General features: G+C 37.7%; 3 protein-coding genes across 8 annotated transcripts in view; 2 read left to right on the forward strand and 1 right to left on the reverse strand.

Annotated features, from left to right (window-relative positions):
- Positions 1–4,841, forward strand: part of Stacl (Stac-like) — a 109,059-nt gene extending 104,218 nt beyond the window's left edge. For 3 of the 5 annotated variants that reach the window (XM_043411829.1, XM_043411854.1, XM_043411844.1), the window contains 4 exons: positions 1,391–1,585; positions 3,179–3,431; positions 3,874–4,057; positions 4,694–4,841. In XM_043411829.1, the coding sequence (XP_043267764.1) occupies positions 1,391–1,585; positions 3,179–3,431; positions 3,874–4,057; positions 4,694–4,840 (779 nt within the window). In that variant the 3' untranslated portion in view covers position 4,841. The remainder of the gene's footprint in view (positions 1–1,390; positions 1,586–3,178; positions 3,432–3,873; positions 4,058–4,693) is intronic. The other 2 variants (XM_043411837.1, XM_043411863.1) reach the window with 1 other exon arrangement.
- Positions 4,841–6,108, forward strand: LOC122406488 (uncharacterized; the record flags this gene model as incomplete). The annotated part of the gene is made up of 1 exon (XM_043411961.1): positions 4,841–6,108. A coding segment is annotated over one exon (993 nt), but the record flags the coding sequence as incomplete, so codon positions are not given.
- A 7,470-nt stretch (positions 6,109–13,578) lies between these two features.
- On the reverse strand, positions 13,579–18,955 carry Idgf4 (Imaginal disc growth factor 4). Of its 2 annotated transcripts, none has more exons than XM_043418087.1 (6): positions 18,934–18,955; positions 18,225–18,354; positions 17,722–17,975; positions 17,189–17,492; positions 16,793–16,955; positions 13,579–14,325 (listed from the first exon to the last, which is right to left on the reverse strand). In XM_043418087.1, the coding sequence occupies exons 2-6, from the start codon at positions 18,343–18,345 to the stop codon at positions 13,863–13,865; spliced, it is 1,305 nt and encodes a 434-aa protein (XP_043274022.1). In that variant the 5' UTR covers positions 18,346–18,354; positions 18,934–18,955; the 3' UTR covers positions 13,579–13,862. The 2 variants fall into 2 exon arrangements, with proteins under 2 accessions (XP_043274022.1, XP_043274015.1); XM_043418080.1 differs by lacking the exon at positions 18,934–18,955 and adding an exon at positions 18,805–18,873.
- Positions 18,956–20,709: the final 1,754 nt, after the last annotated feature.

Genomic DNA, 20,709 nt, shown 5'->3' on the forward strand with positions numbered 1-20,709 from the left:
ATTTCATTTAAGTAAAAGTCCATGCGAATAGCCTGGCGAAATTTCAGGCCATTTGTTAAAGAACTGGAACTTCAAAAATCATAAAATTTATTTGAGAGCTTATGGGGATTCCATCATCACCAAATTTCTATTCAATAATTAATACACTGAATAATTCTAAATTCCTGACAAAAACTGTCTCATAGAGAGAAAAAAATTTAAGGAATTCGTAGCAACGATGGAAATGAAGTGTTATCTGATCTTTAAAAGAGATATTAACGATAGAACTTGGAAATATGGCAGAAGCAGAAGCTTTTCCCAAACAACAGTGACTTCTCAGAGGTTAGGAATCACTCCAAATTTCCAGTGCCTTGGTTTGCGCCACCAAAAAATACGCTCATGCGAAAGGAATACCTTAATATTCCTCTGAATAATCCCACTTGGAACAAAAAAAAAACAAAAATAATATTCTATGAAAATATCGTTTCAATACGAGACCTCGATCACTTTGAACTGTAAATAATGTAAATAAAATTATATTTTATCCACTCTCGTTTCGAGATATTTTTTCTCCATTCCACGTGTGTTTGTGCGTGTGTTTTTTTCTCTCATCCAACAATATTTTTACACGAGTCGTGTCCCGGAATAAAGAAAATTATCGCACTTCCCACTTTTATTTGAATTTTATCATTTTTCTCGTTCTGTTAGTTTATTTGTTTTTCGTGATTTATGCTTCTTTCGGTAAATAATATCGATCATTTATTCTGTATTCGTAGATGGAAAAAAAAGAAGAAAAAATAGAAAAAAAAATAAACGAAATATGTGTAAATCGTATAATTATGGCACGTTCAATGTACGAGCGACTTACAAAAGTCCTGTATTTTGTACCAATTCTCCATTCTCTTTCTCTCTCTTTCTCTCTTTCGCTCTTTGTCTTTCTATTGCTCATTGTAAATATGTATCACGTATTTAATTGTGTTCTCTGTACAACGCTGAAAAAAGCGTCTTCTTTTGCGTGTTGTGTGAAATGTTTCGTACACAGGCGTGTGTTCGACGCTCGTGTCGAGCGTGCCAAGAACGTAAAAAGGAGATTTTTCATTTCTTCCCTACTTCCGGGGGTGGAATGAGAAAACTGACGACGATATGAATGAAAAGTGGTAGAAAAAAACGATCGCACTGATTCACGAAGTTACGGGACACGGGATTTCGGTCGATTTACATTTGAACATGAATTATTGAAAGTTTGAGAAATAAGGAAACGAGGAAGGAATAATCGTAAACGAAAATCAGTAATTTTGGAGAAAAAAATGAGCGTCGATGAAAATTCGTGAAGCTAGAGCGATCGGAATTTCGCACGTTTGTCGACATCGAGCATCGAGCACCAATCGGTAGCAGGGCTGACTCATAATAGATATCATGAAACACGAAGCGCCGCATAGTCCTCAACGTAGACGCGAGAGACTCAATCTCAGAATGAAGAGCCTCAGCCTGGACTCGCCCGAGGGATCGGCTCACGTACGTCATCGGCCGAGGGATTATTACGGCCCGGGTCAAAAGGACTCGACGCCCCCTCGACATTCGGACAGTGGCAGTATCAACAGACTGTGTAAGTTGCACTTTTTTATTCGTAAGAGTACTAAATAACGTGGGAATTCCATTGTCGTGGATGAGCGTTAAAAAATCCGAAATTTTTCACTCGCTTTTGAGGGCATTTGGAAAAATGGATGTTTCGAATAATGCTCTAATAAAAGCTGCGAATAAAATCATTTTTCGGGATCTTTCAACGCGAATTTGCGGAGCCAAAAACTTTTTGAGATTTTGAGATTCTTTAGTGAGAAGACATCGACGTTGGGGACTCGAAATATTAAGGAAGCTTTATATAATCGTCGAGCACCGTTCGACGAAAACCATTCGTCAAACTCTACGACCATTCCTCGATGGCGTTGAAAAAGTATTTTTTTGCTGTACTCACAAATGTTTTTCATTTTTTTCACAGCGGTCGAAAAAAACTTTAGTGTTTTCTGTCGTAGTTATAAATTTTGGAAAAAAAGCTGCGAGTATTCCCCGCTTTAGCTGGCGACCTGTAACACTATTTGCTGCTGTAATTGAAAAAAAATTTAAGTATTCTTCGCTGCGGTTAAAAAATTTACTCATTTTTCTCACATTAGTTGGAAAGTCCTCAAGTTCTTGCTTCATTTGCAAATTTTTATTCATTTTTCCTGCTTTTTTCGAAGGTCTCTAGAGTATGTCGAAGAATTGTGATTTCGAAGTTTGCAGCTGTCTCTCTCGCACTCACAGTCGCGATATACTGCTCTTAAGTAGTGAAAGCTGTGAATAGGCAGCCAACCGTTGGTTTCCCCTACATTTGAACAAAAACGAAGGAAAATTCATCGGAGCGTTTCGTTTTTCATGCTTCCGTCATTCTCCGAATCGTCCGCATTTTTTCCGACCGATTTATCAAATCTCTGCACAACACTCGATGGAATTTGGAGCCTCGGAGTAAAAAATTACAGAAAAAGGAAAAAATTCGATTGCACTTCAACTTCACGTCCACGTTTGTCAGCGTTTCGATCCCAACGATTTTTCAATCTCGTCCGAATGAACTGACAAAGTGTTGCTTGTTTTTTTCATCAGTCGCGAGTGGAGTGGGGTCAAAAATGTGAGGGCCGAATCGAACAGCCCTTCAGGACGTTCGGAGGAAAAGGGGGCACAGAGAAAAATCGAGTTTTCTCCGTTCGCGCGCATATTCGCTCCAAACTGTAATAACAGTTTGAAACATTCTGCGCGTAAATATTCAGGTCGAACGAGCGATGGCCCAGGAAAAATTTTTCCAATCCGAAATTTTGTTTCCCGTTATTTCCTTTTTCCACCGGTTTCATGATTTTCAATGCGTCGTCCGAGCTCACCGGAAATCACAAAACAAAAAATTCGTTGACCGAATTCCTCTACCAAAAATGAAATTTCGGCCAATATTCGCGATTGAAACGAGCGACATACTTTCGTCGCATTTCTCTTGGAACTCGGAAAAACTTCGTGCCCCGTTTCAATAATGTAATGCCACGTGCTTCCGGTTGACACGCGACATCATTTCGATCGAGCTTCAATAAGACGTTGGAGCTCTTTGAGAAATGGTCGCTCTTCGAACTGCACACCGGGAGAAGATATGAAAGGGTCGTAAAATTTATCCATCATTTGTCAGCTCCTTGCAGCCCCGGTCAAGGACATCCGGTCCACAAGCACGTAAGGAGCGCCATAAGGATGTCGAGCATGGAACTTCCGGACGATAATGAGAAATCGTATTCTTCGGCGAGCACGTCACCGTGTCCATCCCCTCACACCAATAATCAGAATCATCTAAACCCATCAGGAGGAAAGAGACTTTTACCAGCCAATAATCTCTACGTCGTTCTTTACAACTTTGACGCTCGTCATCGAGACGAGCTGGATCTCAAGTGAGTGTAACAACGAGAAAATCACTCGTTTAAATTCTATACATTTTCAACTGAATTTTTATATTCGATGTCGAATTTTTTTTATTTTTTTTCTTTTTTTCTTTTTTATTATAACTTTTCCAGTATTAAGTATAAGCTGCTTTCGCTACAGCGTTAAACAGTTTATTTATTAACTAACATTTTAGCCAATTTGGAGAGCACATCCAGTGATTTTCACTGCTCTGTGTATCTTTTTCATTTATTTATTTTGTTTTTTATTATTATTCTTTTTTTTATATCAAATTAATGTTGATGGAGCTAAAAGCTCAAATCCAACGATTGAACCTGCTTTTAGACCATTTTTAAATGGTCTAAAATCGTCTGTGTAAATGAAAAAAACAATAAAAAAATAAGAGTCGATCGTTCTTTTCAAATAGATCATTGGCATCGTTGATTTTTTCAGAGCCGGCTACAAAGTCACGGTGATCGAAAAATCCGAGAAAGATTGGTGGAAAGGAAAGTGCCTGGGCGGCAGAGCCGGCTATTTTCCGAGTGCCTATGTGATGCGAGTCGAAGCTGGCCAAAAAACGTTACAAGTCACGAGAAATCTTCAGTTAGCCGATCAGACGACTCTTTTACGTGATCAGGTCAGTCGAAAGTGGAAGCTCTTTACGTCGTAAATTCACTTTGACGAAAATGAGATATTGATTCCTGTAAGGAGAGAATTTTCTCGTATTTTTAGTAATATACTCACACGAAAGCAAACTCGCATAAGAAATATTTTTCAAACAGTCGTGAAAATCTTCATAAACGTACAAGAAAAATCTAAAAAATGAGTCCTGCACCTAAAATTGGTTCTCCGACGACGAGTAGAATCTCAAAAATTCAAAATTACAAAAAAAACATATTCGACAGCCAATTGAGTCACAAAAATGTCTTTTTTATTCTGTTCTGAAATACGACAATTCTTGAAAGAATTTTTGACAAATCTTCAGTTCCCATTTAGCAAATAAATCATTTTTTAAAGTCGGAAATTGTTCTTTCTGAAATTGCTCCATGTTACTTGGACGAAGGATAAATAAAAAAAATTGAATAAAACTCGAAACATCGATTTCGCGTGAAAACGAATCGACGAATCAAACGGTTTTTTCAACCTCGACAGATGCGCGTTGAAAAGCGTTGAGAAATCGATAAAATCTCAAACAAATATAAATATTGAAGCGCACTAAAATTTCCCTCCCAACGAACAACGAAGATGACCGTTCGGTGAAATTCAATTGCAGATCGTAATCCAAGTAGGCGAGGAAGTAGACGGTGTGGCGATGGTTCGTTGCGCAGCGGATACGAGGTCATCGGAGCATGTGGGTAAAGAGGGTGACGTGCGTTTCAAAGAGACGCTTTGTCCTTTGAAGTATCTGCAGGAAGTGTGACAGAAGCAGAACCGAGCTGTCAAGAATAATTTGGATTCGTCGACTCGCGAGGAATTGGCAAAGCGCGGATCGTCGTCGTCGGCGACGACGACGAGTAATTCCTCGAGAGGAGCAGCTTACAGAGGCAAACGGCACACTCGCGTGTCGGAAAAATACTACGATTGTCTTCAGTGCGCGGAGCAATGTCGTCACACGAATCTGGGCACTCAGAGCGCGGTGAATCCGACGAAAAAGCTGAACAACCGTAACAACAACAACAATTCTGGTGTTAACAACAACAGCAGCAGCAGCAGCAGCAACAACAGGAAAAACAAAGCAGAGTTCAACTCGGCGAGAAGAGGTAGCGACGAAATAGTGGAAGAAGGTCAATCCCGCGAGCTCGTGTCACCAACGAGGCCAACGAGTTCGAGTGTCATGGTAAAAAACCTCGTGCAAATGAATAAAAATCGAAGAAAAATTACGCGAATCAGCGGATGCTTCGGAGTCGACGAATACTGCAAGAGAAAGAAGGTTCGTTCGCTTGAGAAAAACACGAAAAAATTAATATCGAGAGGGCTCCCCACTCCGGGAGAACTGACGCCCGCAAAAAAGAGGTCGTCCCTGGCGCGCCCGGTAAAGGTTCACGACTCTTTCGCACAAGCCAAAAGACCGATGAGCATGATCGAGTGTCATAGCGAAAGGAGCACCGCGCGCGTCCTCCAACGACAATCCAACAGCCAGGACTCCGGAACCACCGGATGCGAGGAGCCCCTCGAAGACCGCGAAGACGATGAGAACTCGTGGCCTATCAAATTACGTCTCGAAGAAATGCTCGAACTCACCCTCTCACGGGGCAAAAGAACGCGGAGGATTCGCACGAGCAAACGTAAGAAAATGATACTTACGAGCAAATACGGCCATTTCAAGGACACCGAGAGGCTGCTCAAGGTACTTAGCGTTAACAATGTGGACCAAGATAATAGGTACAACGTCAAACGGTGTTCCGTCATGTAGTATATATTTATTATGAACTTAATATATACTCGTTACTATACAAACGTTATTTGTATACACGGACCATTGTTTATCAGCGCAGTCACTTTTCTAGTGCACTCTTTTCACCACTTTTTCTTCTCTTCTGTGTAATAATATATTTCGTTCGATGGTTTTTACCGGAAGCTGTACTGCGGGCTAGTCGAGTGAGTGCTTCACTTTCAAAACGCTTTTATACCGAGTTTAAGGTAACTCCTGTACTGCATGCTAGTCAAACGAGTGCTAAATTTTCAAAAAGCTTTTAGACCAAGTTTGACGTAACGATCAAATGTATTGTTAGTGGATTTGTATTACGGCATATGTTATTAACATGTAAAAATATTAAAAACGCTAGTTTTGCAAAAGCATCAACTGGTAAATGCAAATTTCCACGCTGACACATTTTCACTGGTATTTTTCAAAGAATAATCTGCGTTTTTTCATCGATTTTATTGCAACGAGTCTCATTTTGTTCGTCAACTGGTTCTCTGTGAGTCGACCATGCAGTTGTTTTTTTTAACTTGATCGTTTCACTGTTGCGGCTAATTGTTCGTTAAGTGAAAAAACTTTTTCATTCGTAATTTCTGAAGGAATGAGTTTAAAGGAAAATCTACTTGGTGAATTCGTAGAGGATCAGTTGAGGAACAAAATGATACTTGGTGCAATAAAATCGGTTAAAAAATACAGATGATTCTTTGAAAAATAACTGTGAAAGTGTGTCATCATGGAAATTTGCATCTATCGGTTGATAGTTTTGCAAAACTATCATTTTTTATATTTTTTCGAGTTAATAAAATATGCTTGATTACATATCTACTAACAATAAGTTTAATCGGTACGTTAAGCTTGGTCTAAAAGCGTTTTGAAAATTTAGCACTCATTTGACTAGCAGGCAGTACAGGAGTTACCTTAATGTGTCGATTGAACGAATCGTTAGTGGATTTGTATTGGAGCATATCTTATTGACATGTTAAAATTTAAATGAATTCTTCATTAAGCGAAAAAACTTTTTCATTCGTCATTTCTGAAGGAATGAATTCTGAAAAAATATCTGTACGTGGTGAATTCGTAGAGGATCGGTTGAGCAACAAAATGAGGCGTGGTGTAATAAAATCGGTTAAAAAATGTAGAGCTAATTCTTTGAAAGGTACCTGTGAAAATTTGTCGTCGTGAAAATTAGCATTTATCAGTTGATTCTTTTGCGAAAATATTGTTTTTCATATTTTTACGTGTTGATAAGATATGTTGCGTTACAAATCCACTTACAATACGTTTAATCGGTACTTTAAGGGGTCTACTCTAATCAGAATTTTCAAAAAATCGATTTTTCTATTGCATTTTTCGAATGCACACATTTTTAAAAGTATCATACTAAAATTTTATAAAGATCTGAGCAGCTGAGTGTACTTTTGAGGGACGTTTGCTCAGCCGTCTGAGCCCTCTAATGCGGCACCGCGTACCTGCCTTTGTTTAAACGCGTTTTTCTCAAAATTACATTTTCGGACGGTTCGTTGATAAAATCTCCGAAACTATTCGACCGATCCTTACCAAAACTTTGCTACGTGTTCGTTATGACTATAGCTGAAGCGCGTATCATACGAATTTTGAAATTTTCAGCGGAACTATTTTTTTTTTGCAAAAAACGATGAAAAAAAAACGTTTTTTTTCGTAGTTTTCGGAAAAATGACCATCACTTTGTCATTTTTTAATAAATCAAAAATCGTACGATACGCGCTATAGCCATTTACCTATAGAATCTAAAACCATTTTTATTTTTTTCTCCGTTCATCCATTCCAGAGATTTTATCAACGACGCACACCCATCTTTTTTTTGGACCTGTTTCCCTCATTTTTCTGTATGAAAACTGGGTAAAATAAATATGAAAAATTTTTTTTGTCTATTTCAAGAGTATAATTTTTAGGCCTAACACTTTTTATATCCAAAACTAATTCGTGAAAATAGTATTTTTTTTGCCCGTCTAATTAAACTTGGTCTAAAAGCGTTTTGAAAATTTGGCACTCATTTGACCAGCATGCAGTAGAGGAGTTACCTTAAAAGCGCATGAAACATATTAAAAATAACGACATTTATATTTGTGATACGAAAGATACTATTTTATTGGCGTACTCTTGATTTGTTTTTTTTTCCCCCTTTTGAAAAAGTGGCTCGTTCGATAAATTAGTGCCCCGGCTATAAATATGCGAGGGAAATTGATATACGTGCGTGTGTTTCACGATGCTATTACCAATGATTAATGTTGTGCGCAATGATCCTCGAATTTCTCATACCGAAACTTGGCACGTGAGCACAATTGACCCAATTTTTATCGATAAAAGAATGTATTTACGAAAACATGATAATTTTCGATCGTTCATTTTTCGGTTATTTAAAAAAAACGATTCAACAAACCAAATTGGAATAATTCGAGGAAAAATGAAACTTAAGCACTGGGGATCCAGCGATTCTCCATTTGGATCGATCGAAACGAAGTTTTTCAATGAAAATTAGTACAAAAAGGAGAAATCCGTTTGAAAGAAAATACGTTGTGTACAGTTTGAAGAAACTCGTTGTGCACAGAATTTAACGAAAGTGCACGACGACAAACAAAAGAATTCAACGTTTCTCGTTTTTCATCAAACAAAAATTCAATGCTTTTTCATTTCCTTTTTCTTCTAGCTTTCCTTGATTTGATCGATACTTTTTTGTATCACACAGTTGCTAAGTAATACACACGTTTTTTTAGTACTTATATGAACCCTTTGAAATGCGTAAAATTCTCCATTCTACTCTCGAAAGGTCACGTGACCAAAAAAACTCAAAGTTTATATTTTTTTTAATTTTTTTCGTCCCTCTCTCTTTTTGTGACGCCGGGCCCTCGATGCCGATGTTGAAAACGACTGAGCAGCTGTTCCCGCTGGAGCTGCCGCTTTATTAGCAGTTTTTTCTGTCCCTTTAAATCACACATCGGAGGTGCGAGTCACCGAACTCGCGTAAACGCGAAATCCTCTTACGTCCAACGATAATATTTCGTAGGTCGGAGACTCCGTTGTTTGCGATGAAGATAAGAACAAAATGGAATTATTCCCATTTTGAAAAATAATGAATTTTTGTTTATTCCCCATCCGGGGTTTCGAAACGATAAAACTCCAAAGATTAAATTCAAAGTTACTTTCAATGCCAGTGTAATAATCGTAAATTTCAAAAATTGTTTCAATATTCACCGAATTAGAAAATAAAAATAAGATAAATCGTGCAGCGTAAGACTCGGGGAAGAAAGTCTTTTTTGCTGTTCGATCGAGAATCATGATGCGTCATTTGAAAAACAAAATCGCCAGTCGCATAAATTACTTCAACGTCATTACTTAATTCAAACTTCCGAATGCACAGCCAAATGAAAACACTCGCAAACTAAACAGCAGCCTAAAGAAAGAAAAAACCGTCCTCTTAATATCGCCGATTAAAATGATTCTCGAAATCTACACCAAAAGCGTGAACATGTGAAGTAAAGTAAGTCAACTGCGTTTACACTCTCGTTGGAGACCGATGAAGTTCAATTTATTACGAGAATAGAGGGGTGAGGGTCCACCGAGATCAACGTTGTATAAAAAAAATCCGTAATTTATACAAAAACGCTTTTCTACGTCAAACTACCAGTCGCAAGACTTCGTGCATCACTTTTTATTTAACGATTGCTTCGATCGTCGTGAACTTGCATTTTTCGTTGCAACTTTACGAATCGGAGAGAAAAAAAAATACGTTTTTGCATTGATATTTTCAATGAGTTCGGAGAAGAATAAGCAGGTGAATAAAGTACGAGAAGAATCGAGAATTTCCCAGGTTCAAAAGCATGCATTTATCAAAATACTTTTAAAAATTCCTCAGCGTTGAAAAGTTAAACGTCAACAAAATAAAAATTTAACGATACGCGGGCTAAAATCTTACGAATTCAGTCGCACAAATAGTCGAACCTTTCGAAATTTCTAAAACAACCAAAACGAAAGTTTTTCACGAGAAAACCCTTTCGTCCCATTGCTCTTATCGCTCAGCAAGCTTTCCCTTTCAATTCAATCGGTTTTACAACCTATTTTTGTAAGTCCTCCCAGTGATTTGAATTGCACGAACGGCTTTGACGTAGAAAGTCCATAAAATATAAATCTAAAACCGAACGACACAGCGAGACTATTGTAAAGAGTTAAGCGAGTTAACCCCATAAATTGAGCTGAAGAAAACTAAAATTAAATTAACCGTCGCGAAGAAACAAAAGCAGCTCTAATTTCTACAAAATAAGTGAAGCTTTAAGTTCTGCAGTAGAAAAATGTAACCGAGAAACCTGGCACAGTACAGGGTCGATCGAAAGAACCTTGTCTTCATCAATGAAAACAAACTTTAAGTTAAAAATAAACGTTAAAAATGTGCATTATATATCCATAAATATATAAATATAGAATCTCCAAAAACTACCTCTCGCCACAGTCATAAATAAAAAAAATAAAATAACTGTATCATTGGAAGAATAAATTTCGTGAAATAAACCCCCGTACGAGGCTTGTTGACGATAAATTTACTGTTAGTTGAAAATAATTTCCCTATCGATGCTGTTGTAACAAATTAAATTGAGGTTCGAATCAGAGTACTCGAAAAATTATGTGTACGCATAGAAAATTAAAGAAAAGCAAAAAATTAAAAAAAAATAATAATAATAATAATAATAATAAAAACAAAATAAAAACAACACAAAATAACTGAATGAAAACTCAGAAAAATAGAGATAAATCGCACGAAAAATATCGCGATAGAAGTAGATTATCTATGCCTTACTGGCAGGCCAGTGATCTCTGGGTGTCGCCATTGAATAATATTGGAATAAACTGCAAAGATATTTAGATCGTTATGTAAAACGTTTTCCTCTTGTTATAGCATTTTTATTTTTATCGTTTTTGAGAATTATAGAGATTTTAAAGAAACGTTCTTTCTTCGGAGTGCTCGTTCATGGAATTTAAGGAGGCAAAGAATGCTTCTTCTGCTCGAAGGATCACAAATAGCCTCGTAGCACTTCAAACACCTTGATGGCGTCGACCATGGGCTGAGGCGAGGCGAAAAAAAACGATTTTTTGATGGGATAAAAAATCGAGTGCACCAGATTATTGCCAGGATTATAATAGATATTGTATTTAATATATGATAAAAATAATATGAAAAATGTTGTACGAGTGCCCTTCCCTTTGAAAGTGTATCGAATTACTAATTGTACCGTAGAAATAAGCTATTCCAAGTACCATGCCCAGTATTTTTTAAGCATACGAAACGAAAAGCAGAAAAACACGAGGATCGGGAGAGAAGAAAATATATGTAAAAAATGAGAGAGGAGGAAATTGATTCGTGAGTGAAACAGAGCGAAACGTTTGCGTCTGTAGATATTTGGATGGAAAAGAAGGAAAAAATGTTGTACAGAAACGAGGAGTCCGAGGTCGTCGAAACGTTTCTAGATATATAATAAAAGTGCTTCGTAACGCGAAGCTCCAGCGCCGATATCCGAACCCCTCTACCCTCAACACTATTAACTCTTAAAGACGAGTGATTGGATAAGACGATAAAACACACAAAACAATGAAAAAATTGAGGAAATTGAAAAATAACATTTTTTAAATTGGCTCGTGAAAAGATGCGATCTGCCAATAATCCCCATCTCCTCCCCCCCCCCCCCCCCCATTCGAGTGTGCCATACATTCTAACTTCTAGCGTTTGATATTGCCGAATCTAGTCTGTTGTTTACTGGATACAGATCTTTGGTACACACCCAAGTTAAATGCGTGTTTATTCGAATCATAGATCGCACGAATGATGAAAAATCAATAAATATACGATGTACATATATAATTATGTTAAAATTATCGTCTTCGTGTGTCTGTGTTCATTTTTTTCATATATTTTTTTTTCTGTTTTTACATTCTTTTCATATTTTATTCCACTTGAGAAAAACGAGGGCAGATATGGAAAGCCAGTAGGCCGTTAATGAGCCTCTGATAAAGGATGGAAGCACTTTATTTTAAGGAGTTTCGGTACAGGCGATACAACGTTGCCATGCTAAATCATGCTAAAAACATAAAAAATTTCAAAAAGTTGAGAATTTTACAAAATTTGGTCAACATATTCTTTAGTGCCAAATTTAACAATAGAAATTTTTTAAGATTTTTCTTCTACACAGTTATCGAGTAATTGAAAGTTCACGTGTATAAGCATAGCGTTTATACATTCCGGGCATAAGAAATCTGCTTTAATGCGTAATTACTCAACAACTAGGTAGAAGAGAATTTTGAAAAAATTTGTATTCCCGCACTTGATGTTGAAGAACATTATCACCAAATTTGATCAATTCCTTAATATTTAGACTTCTGTACCGAAACTCCTTAACGAATGATCATAAATGGGGAACAATAATGAATTCTATCACAAAGAAATCTGGCTGTTCTGGCTGGTCTTTGGGGAGCCTGATGAGCAAACTGCAGGTAAGTCTGAATAATCGATGCAATTGTTTTTGTATATTTTGTTTTGTGTCTCGAGAAATATTTCTCGTGAAATTCTGTTTTTTTTTTCTTCTAATCGATCCCTTTTGACGGATTGGTTGATCGATTGGCTTAGAAGTCGGTTAAGGAGGAACATCAGCTTCGTGTAAAGTGAGGTTATGTTAATACGAATTCGATTGCTTTTGTCTGAGTTATCTGGATTGTGTATGTGGGTTGCTTTGTTTTCACGGGATTGGCCCCCAAAAAAACTTCATTTTTGGGTGGAATTTATGTGAAATATGAAAAATGGCAGAATTAAACGACCTTGAATTTTGCACACGTGTTCTTTGGAGTTCAAAGTGTGGAATAGTACTTTTTATTTCTAACCTATCATCAATTTTTATTTGTCTTTTAGCAGGTGTTAAATATTCGAAGTTTGGAAATTATTTACTCAAAAATGGCTGAATGAAATGAATTAAAAATTGGAGAGGCTGTAGAAAATATATCCAAAAATGTGTTCTAAAAGTTTCATTAAACTATCAGTATTTTTCTCAAGCTGATGTTCCTCCTTAAGCAATGACTTTTGTTTTGATTCATTGAAAAATCATTTCGCGCTCTCTCTTCATTAAAATATCGAATCTATTCGAAAATAATATTTCCCACTGTTTTTACAGCTTGTAGTTGAAAAAAATGTTATCATTTTTACTGGCAAAGTTTCGTAGACTTGCTAGAAATCTGGCAGAAAAAATGTGCTTCTCTGCTGTTGGAAAATTTTTGAAATCATTTCGGCTCAAACGAGGAACGGAGTTGTTGCGACGCATTGAGTTCGATATCGAATTGCTCTTTTTCAAGGTCTCAAAACCTTTCGCCACAGATAATCGGTTCGTTTGCAACGAAAATTGGTGTCCCTCGATCCAATAAAAAAAAAAGGCGAAATCGTTTGGACCCCGGAGAAAAAAAACTGCAGCATTCCAACGATTCGAATTCCACCGTATCGCTTTTCCTCTCAGAGCTCGCGTTGCCTCCACGCTCGATAAAAAATAAGCTCAAGTGGCAGAGAATTGCTCTCGAGTTCGCACTCGCTCATACAAAAGTGAAAAAACTTTTGGCGCAAGCAGTCGAAAACGCTTGCAGCCATAAATTTCTTATCTCCTAAGTGCACAGTTTCTCGAGCACTTTGCAATTACGAGGTTGAGGGATGAGCCGAAAAATCGTTCTCAAGCTTTTCAATAAAACAATTTATTGGTCCTATCGTTGGATACTTTAGATCGTAAACGAGGGAACAAACGTCAAAACTCATCGGAGCATGTCACATCGAACTCTGCCGCCGTTGAAACAGAAACCCAGAAAATCCAACGCTCTCAAAACAAACTAATTTATTTCGAAAAAAAATTTAGCAAAAGTTTTTCCACGCGAAACGACTCGTCGTCGCGACATTATCCGACAAATTTTTCTCTCATTCTCCCATATTTTCCCCCCATTTGACTCCCACGTAAAACGCAACGAATCACAATTTCAATTTGGCTGCACGAACAATTGGGAACTTTTCGCCGGTACAAGTGCCACGGAAATCGTCCGCGGACAGGTCGAATATCGCGACGCCTCCGAGACCTTTCGCTTTCGTGTACGAGGCTTTGTTTCCAGCCGTGTCCGGATCCTCGTAACCGATCCAAATGCCCTCAGCTCCGGTCTCCGCGTTGTAAGACTGATACGCGTAACTTCCGTATTTCTTCGAAGGATCGTTCACTCGACGGACTCGACCGACCGCGCTCTCCGTTAGCCGAGCGCACACTTCGCCGTACGATAAAAATCCTGGCATTTGGGTGTGGGGTCCTTCCGGACCCGGACCATCGGCCACTATCGGCGGCACTCCGGAAATTTGACTCTCCGAGGTCAGCTTCCACGTACGCGCGAAAGCGGGAATCCCAACGACGATCTTCCCTCCCGGAGTTCCGTGCTCGAGCCAGTACCTGGAAAAACGATAACCCGGGGAGTGAGACAAATGCTCCGAATCCTTCTGATGCTCTCTTTCCTGGTCGCGAATTGGAACATCTTGTTTTTTTATCTGTGAAATCAAATTTTGTCCTCTACAAATTAGAACTTGGCTGAATAAAAGTTCTTTGCCACATTTTATTGACCTGAAAATGAAAAAAACTCTTTCGAAAATCGAGCACTTTTCACCTGCTCCAACGAGAACGATTCGAAAGCTCGGAATTTAACGATTTTCATTCCTTCGTTCCACAAAATCTGGAAACTCCCTCTTCTCAAATTCGTTGTTTCCTATTTCGTCTTGAAAACAATCGATTTTTCATCAAAATCAAAGAATCCCCATTGCATAATCCATTGAATGAAAAAATTCGACAGTACAAATCCTCTTTATGGCTCTGCTCAAAAACAACGCTGCTCTAAAATTTTTTAAATCAATACAATGCAATAATTTTCCTCTTTTGTCGTCAATAATCCGTGTTATATGCCTAAATACGTTGAAGAGTAGAGACTTTATGCATAAAATAAAAATCTTTCGAGTGGAAATGTTATCGAGCAGATTTATAAGAGTCGAGTTACGTTGCAGCGAGTCAAAAATTCTACTTTCAGTAAATGTATTCAACAACAGTGCTCCTCTAAATACATTTTTAAAGTGCGGAGTCGTTATGGAGTAGAGCCACGATGAGTATAGAAAGACGTAGAGAAAGTCTATCCTCCTTAAGGAGGGTGGCTAGATTCGTCAAAATGATAAGAATTTCATCAAATTTGGTGATAATGTTCTTCAACATCAAGTGCGAAGACACAATTTTTTTCAAAATTTTCTTCCGCTTAGTTATCGAGTAATTACGCATTAAAGCAGATTTCTTATGCCATGAATGTATACCTATTTATGAGGGATTCTCTGTCAAACCGGCCACTTTTTTTCGACCATCTCAGATCTACGTCATAACTAGTTATATCAAAGTACTACTAAAAGGTACTCTATGTGAATTTTTTCAGATTTTTAAATTCATAATTTTATAAAATATCGTTTTTTTTCAAATGAATATATCTCGGAAACTTGAAGTAACTGAAAAAAATGATTCCACATAAAAGTTGTAGTTTCGTGTTAGCTTTCGAGCGAACGACTTGAAATATTTTTTACGTTCCGGTAACGATGACTTTTTACGAAAAAAGGGGAGAATTATTTTTTTATTCAGAAACAGCCACTTTTTTTTGACTGAAAAAATTACAGAGTCTTTCAGTATGTTTGACGATCTCGCAAAAAAATTGCCCGAGTGGTACGGATCGAGGTGCCGGTATGAAAAAATTAATTTGTGTAATGTCAATTTTTTTTACTCTAGAACCTCGATCCGTGCCACTCTGGCGATTTTTTTTCGATATTGTCAGACATATTGGAAAACTCTGTAATTTTTTCACCCAAAAAAAATGGCTGTTTCTGAATAAAAAAATAATTCTCCCCTTTTTTCGTAAAAAGTCATCGTTACCAGAACGTAAAAAATATTTCGAGTCGTCCGCTCGAAAGCTAACATGAAACTACAACTTTTATGTGGAATCATTTTTTTTTAATTTCTTCAAGTTTCCGAGATACATTCATTTGAAAAAAAAAAAAAAAAAACAATATTTTCTGAAATTATGAATTTAAAAATCTGAAAAAATTCACATAGAGTGCTTTTTTAGTAGTACTTTGATATAATCAGTTATGGGGTAGATCTGAGATAGTCGAAAAAAAAGTGGCCGGTTTGACAGAGAATCCCTCATATATGGAAACGCTATGCTTATACACGTGAACTTTAGTGATCAATTACTCGATAACTGTACAGAAGAAAAATCTTAAAAAATTTGTATTGTCAAATTTGGCACTAAAGAATATGTTCACCAAATTTTATTAAATTCTTATCATTTTGAAATTTTTCATGTATTTAGCATGGTTTAGCATGGCAACATTGTATCGTCGCTAGCCACCCTCCTTAAAATATCTATTTCGGTGTGATATTTAAGCCTCAATATCTCTACTCATGGTGATTTCAGCAAAAATGTCATCATGAGTAGAGATATTGAAGATCATGGATTACACATGAGTGGACGTAGAGATGTTATGAATTTCGGAGTAAAAATTTTAGAAGCAAAGTTTTTTTTTCGAGTAGAGGTGTAAAGAGGACGCGGTTGTTGTTCTGCAGAAAAATTTTCTTCGTTTGTCACTCGAAGATTCTTCGAGCTTAAATTTTGGAATAAAAACGTTTTTTCTCAATATTTTCTCCCCAGCTTTTCGCTACTTTTTTGCGTAACAATGTTGATGAAAAAAACCACGCAGGTACTCATTCAGGGCTCCAAAATCGATTGAACTAAGTTCGAAGAACTTACTAATGAATATTCCGAGTGCAAGAGTATTCATAAAATTTCGATCTCCGAAAAGGAAAGGATTTCGGAACAGGAGTCGCTGCTTCTCACCTGACGGGGAAGTCAACATTTTCTTGAATAGCACGTCCGTAGCTTTCATAAATCGGAGCCGGGTAATCGGCCTCTTTGGGATTGCGCATCGGAGTTTTCTGATCGAAAGTCATCAAGTGAACGGCTTCGATGTTCGGTGCCAAAAGTCTCGGCTCATAGTACACTGAAATTCATGAAATTCGCGTTGAATCAATCGGCCAAAAAAGTCGTAGATTGAAGCGAGATATTCCGAGCATTGAAAATGATTTTTCACCGAAACTCCGAAATAAAATAAAAGAATTTTTCAATGCGAATAATTTTTATGTTTACGAATGATTCTGCGTGAACTGTTGACATCAAATTTTCACAACACTTGGCTAAATTATTTCGACGGATGAATAATCATAAAAAACTCACCGGAGGCATTGACATGAGGCAAAACCGTCAACGTGAGTGCTTTGTTTCTCGACCTGAGTTGAGTCTTGAGATCGCGCACGAGCATGGTGAAACCTTCGCGATGTTCGGCCTCTTTTTCATCCTTGAATTTCCCGTATCCAAAAGTTTTTTTAATACCGTGCCAAATGGAGCCGAACGTGCCACGATTTTTCTTGACTTTGATCTCGGGGAATTGCCAAGCAAGATCGATACCGTCGAATTCGTAATCGTTCAGAAGACGACCGACGGAATTGATGAATCTGGATCGTGCCTCGGGGCTCTCGAGCTACAATTTCAATAATTCCAATAAATTTTCACGTTTTTCTTCACATTTTAGTATTTTTTACATTTTTCGGGTCCCGAAAATGAAAAAATCGAGACGAAGGTCTCAAAAACCTTGTCGACTTTCGTCCCTGAAATTTGATAAAACACTTGGAAAAGTCCTGAAATTAAAAATCGAAACTCGAGCATCCGGTAAAGCGGATGCGAACCGTCGAAAAATTTACGTCACTCACCACCGTCAGATATTTGTGCGTCTCCTCGTAAGGGTCAGCGTTTCCACCGATGCTGAGATAAACTTTAAGGTCGGGGAAGGACCTCTTGAGCTGTGGAACGAGCCGGTACAACGCGTAACCTGCTCCCGTGTCTAGACTCGGATGGAGAGGCACAGCCTCGTGAGTCTCTGCGTTCATTCCAGCATAACCGTACACGAGATGCGTGCAGTAAGACAGAGCGGGTCTCAGATCATCGACTTGGAATTTGCTGGGTCCTGAAACGGCCAAAATAAAAATAAACGAGAATCGCACTCGAGTCAAAGGAGTGTCGAGGGCGAACTCGATGAGCGAATTTTGGGGTTCGAAAAGCTGGCAGAAATTTTGTTCGAATAACAAAACACGAAACGAGGGAATGCGAAACATTTTCCGAATCGAAATTTCATCGCGATCTTATTTGGGGAAACGATTTTATAGAATTACGAGGTAACTAATTGGCGAAAGAAATTTTCAAAATTATGGAATACCTTGTCGTTCGAAGGACGTGGAATTCCAGAAGCAAACAACCTTATTGTGCTCGTGAGGGTCGACGGCGATGGCCGAACCAAGGCACAATGCCAACAGACCCAGACACAGAATAGACTTCATCCTGATGCACTGGATAACAACGAATATCGATGATTCAAGTATGCCATCACAGGAGATAATCCGATTGAATTTTGTAAATAAAAAAAAAAACTCTAAAAATGTTTTGAAGTGAAATTTTGTGTTTCTGTGAAAATGTCGAGCTGTGATCGGTGAGAATTGTAACGAGCATCAAATTTACAGTTACACAGAATTTCCAGAAACTGAGATTTCATTCGAACCAAATTTGAATTCAGTTCCACTTGTTCGAGCTATCAAAGTCTTTTGGGTATTGAGATTTTTCAGTTCCTCGATTGATTAATTGATTAATTGAATTTGATTGATCAAATAATTGAAAATTGATTAGTTCATTGAAAACTGTTGGAAAAATGAATAAATTTCCAGCCACGATAATTAACTTTGGATTTATTCTCCACCGAACGATTTTTTTCACTCTGATGTAAATGGCGAATAATGCAATACCAATGAAACTATGTCCGAGACAACAAACCCAGAGGATTTCGATTCACAATACATTAACAATTATTCGTATAATTTTTTGAAAAACTGTAAATTCAGTTCGATGTTCGAAAGAGGAGAAACGAGTCGTACCTTTTCTCTCGATGCAAGCGGATAATCTGAGAACACGTAGCTCCAGAGAGACTTTGATACCTCGGCCTCCGGATCGTGCGTATGGAGGGAGGCCGATTTACGAGTTACGTCATCGACTCGTGTCTTTCTCCTGTGTTTGTAACTCTTTCTTCCATTCTATCACGCTTATGGCACGTTTGGCCGTACTATCGTAAACGAGAACCTTCTGCGGATGTGGATCAAGAGAGAGAGAGAGAGAGAGAGAGAGAGAGAAGTAATATAAATAATGGGTCACGAAGTGTTTCTAACGAATGTTTGGACACGATTCACACACTTTGAGTGATAAGGACGGTCAGAGAGGTCGGAGGTCTTCTCGATTCGTAGATTGCGTTCGTAGAAGCAAAACATCGGGAGTAAAAGAAGCATACTCAAATGATAATAACAAAAACATTGAAAGATAAAAGTAGAAAAAGAGGGAAGCAACAGCATCATTGTACGTTTCCGTTATTCTTGACGGAGAGACGATAAAGATGGTCGCCATTAAGGGGAGTTTTTGACGCGAGAATAAATCACTCGAATCCCGAGAAATATTTTTTTCCACGCCAGCAAATTTTCTTGGTATAATATTTAATAACGAAATAGAAATAAATAATCAAAAACTTTCAAAAACGTTCGTGTTCCACGTGTTTTTTCGATGAATTTAGAGCCGAGAACAAGGCAGACGTATTTTTGCAGATTTCTTTGACCTTCTCGTGAATTCGATGAGAATAACACGCTCTGGAATTATACGAAATTCAAATGCTGGCTTCGAAGGTCGTCGTTGTCTGGATTCTCGGGACTTTTTCCTTTTTTTCTCTGTTATTGTACCCGTGAGGTTGCTTTATTTGTTTGGCCTTAAGAAATGAATTTAAAGACGCATTTGCTGCCTCTACAGTCGAGCAGCTTGGAAGTCATATTGAAAACGCTTGCTCCTGGATACGAGCGCTCGCTCGGAAAAAAACACGTCGTCGTAACGAGCCAATTGAGAGCGGAAAAGATCGTAGGAGGATAATATACCAGCGTTAAAACGAGACTGACGGTGTGCGACTCTCTCAATTATGCACGTGTGTATATTTGCTTACGATCTTCAAGTTTGAGAGGACAGAGAATCGGAGGCTTTTCTTAAGGAGGAATATCAGCGCGAGAGGCTGAAAAATGAGGTATTTATTGGGAATTTTTATTGAAAAAACGACACGATCAAATTATTTGAAATTTTGTGTATTAATTATTGAAGTTATTAAGTATATGAGGACATTTTTTTTGTTTATTTTTAGTACGTTTTATTAAGCAGAGGAGCGCTCGCAAAATGGCGTCTAAAAAAAAGACTCCCCGACGCTTGACAGAGCACAAGTGTGCCAATGCAAGCACCTGAAATCGAAAATTCAAAAAGATTATTAAATTATAATAGTACAGCTATCGCAGCATCGTAGGAAATTTGAAAATTTTCATTAGAACAATAATAGCGGCCATTTAAAAAAAATCGAATTTTACACACAAATTGGGCAGTAAATTGTTGATAAAAAAGTAAAGAATTTGAAAAAATACTGTACGATGCGACGATAGCGATAAGGCTTCTGAAGCGAATCCTTTTTGAATGAAGTCGATTGGACAAAATTTGACAGAGTTGTGCTGGACACCAGCTCAAAAAAACACGAAAAAACATGCTTTCGAGAAAATCGTGTTTAAAGTTTTTAGAGGATAAAATTGAATGATGTAACTTAAATTTGAATACAAAACAAGCTCTTACCCATTGGTCTG

This window comes from Venturia canescens, chromosome 1 (genome assembly GCF_019457755.1).
Source record: "Venturia canescens isolate UGA chromosome 1, ASM1945775v1, whole genome shotgun sequence".
Lineage (NCBI taxonomy): Eukaryota > Metazoa > Arthropoda > Insecta > Hymenoptera > Ichneumonidae > Venturia > Venturia canescens.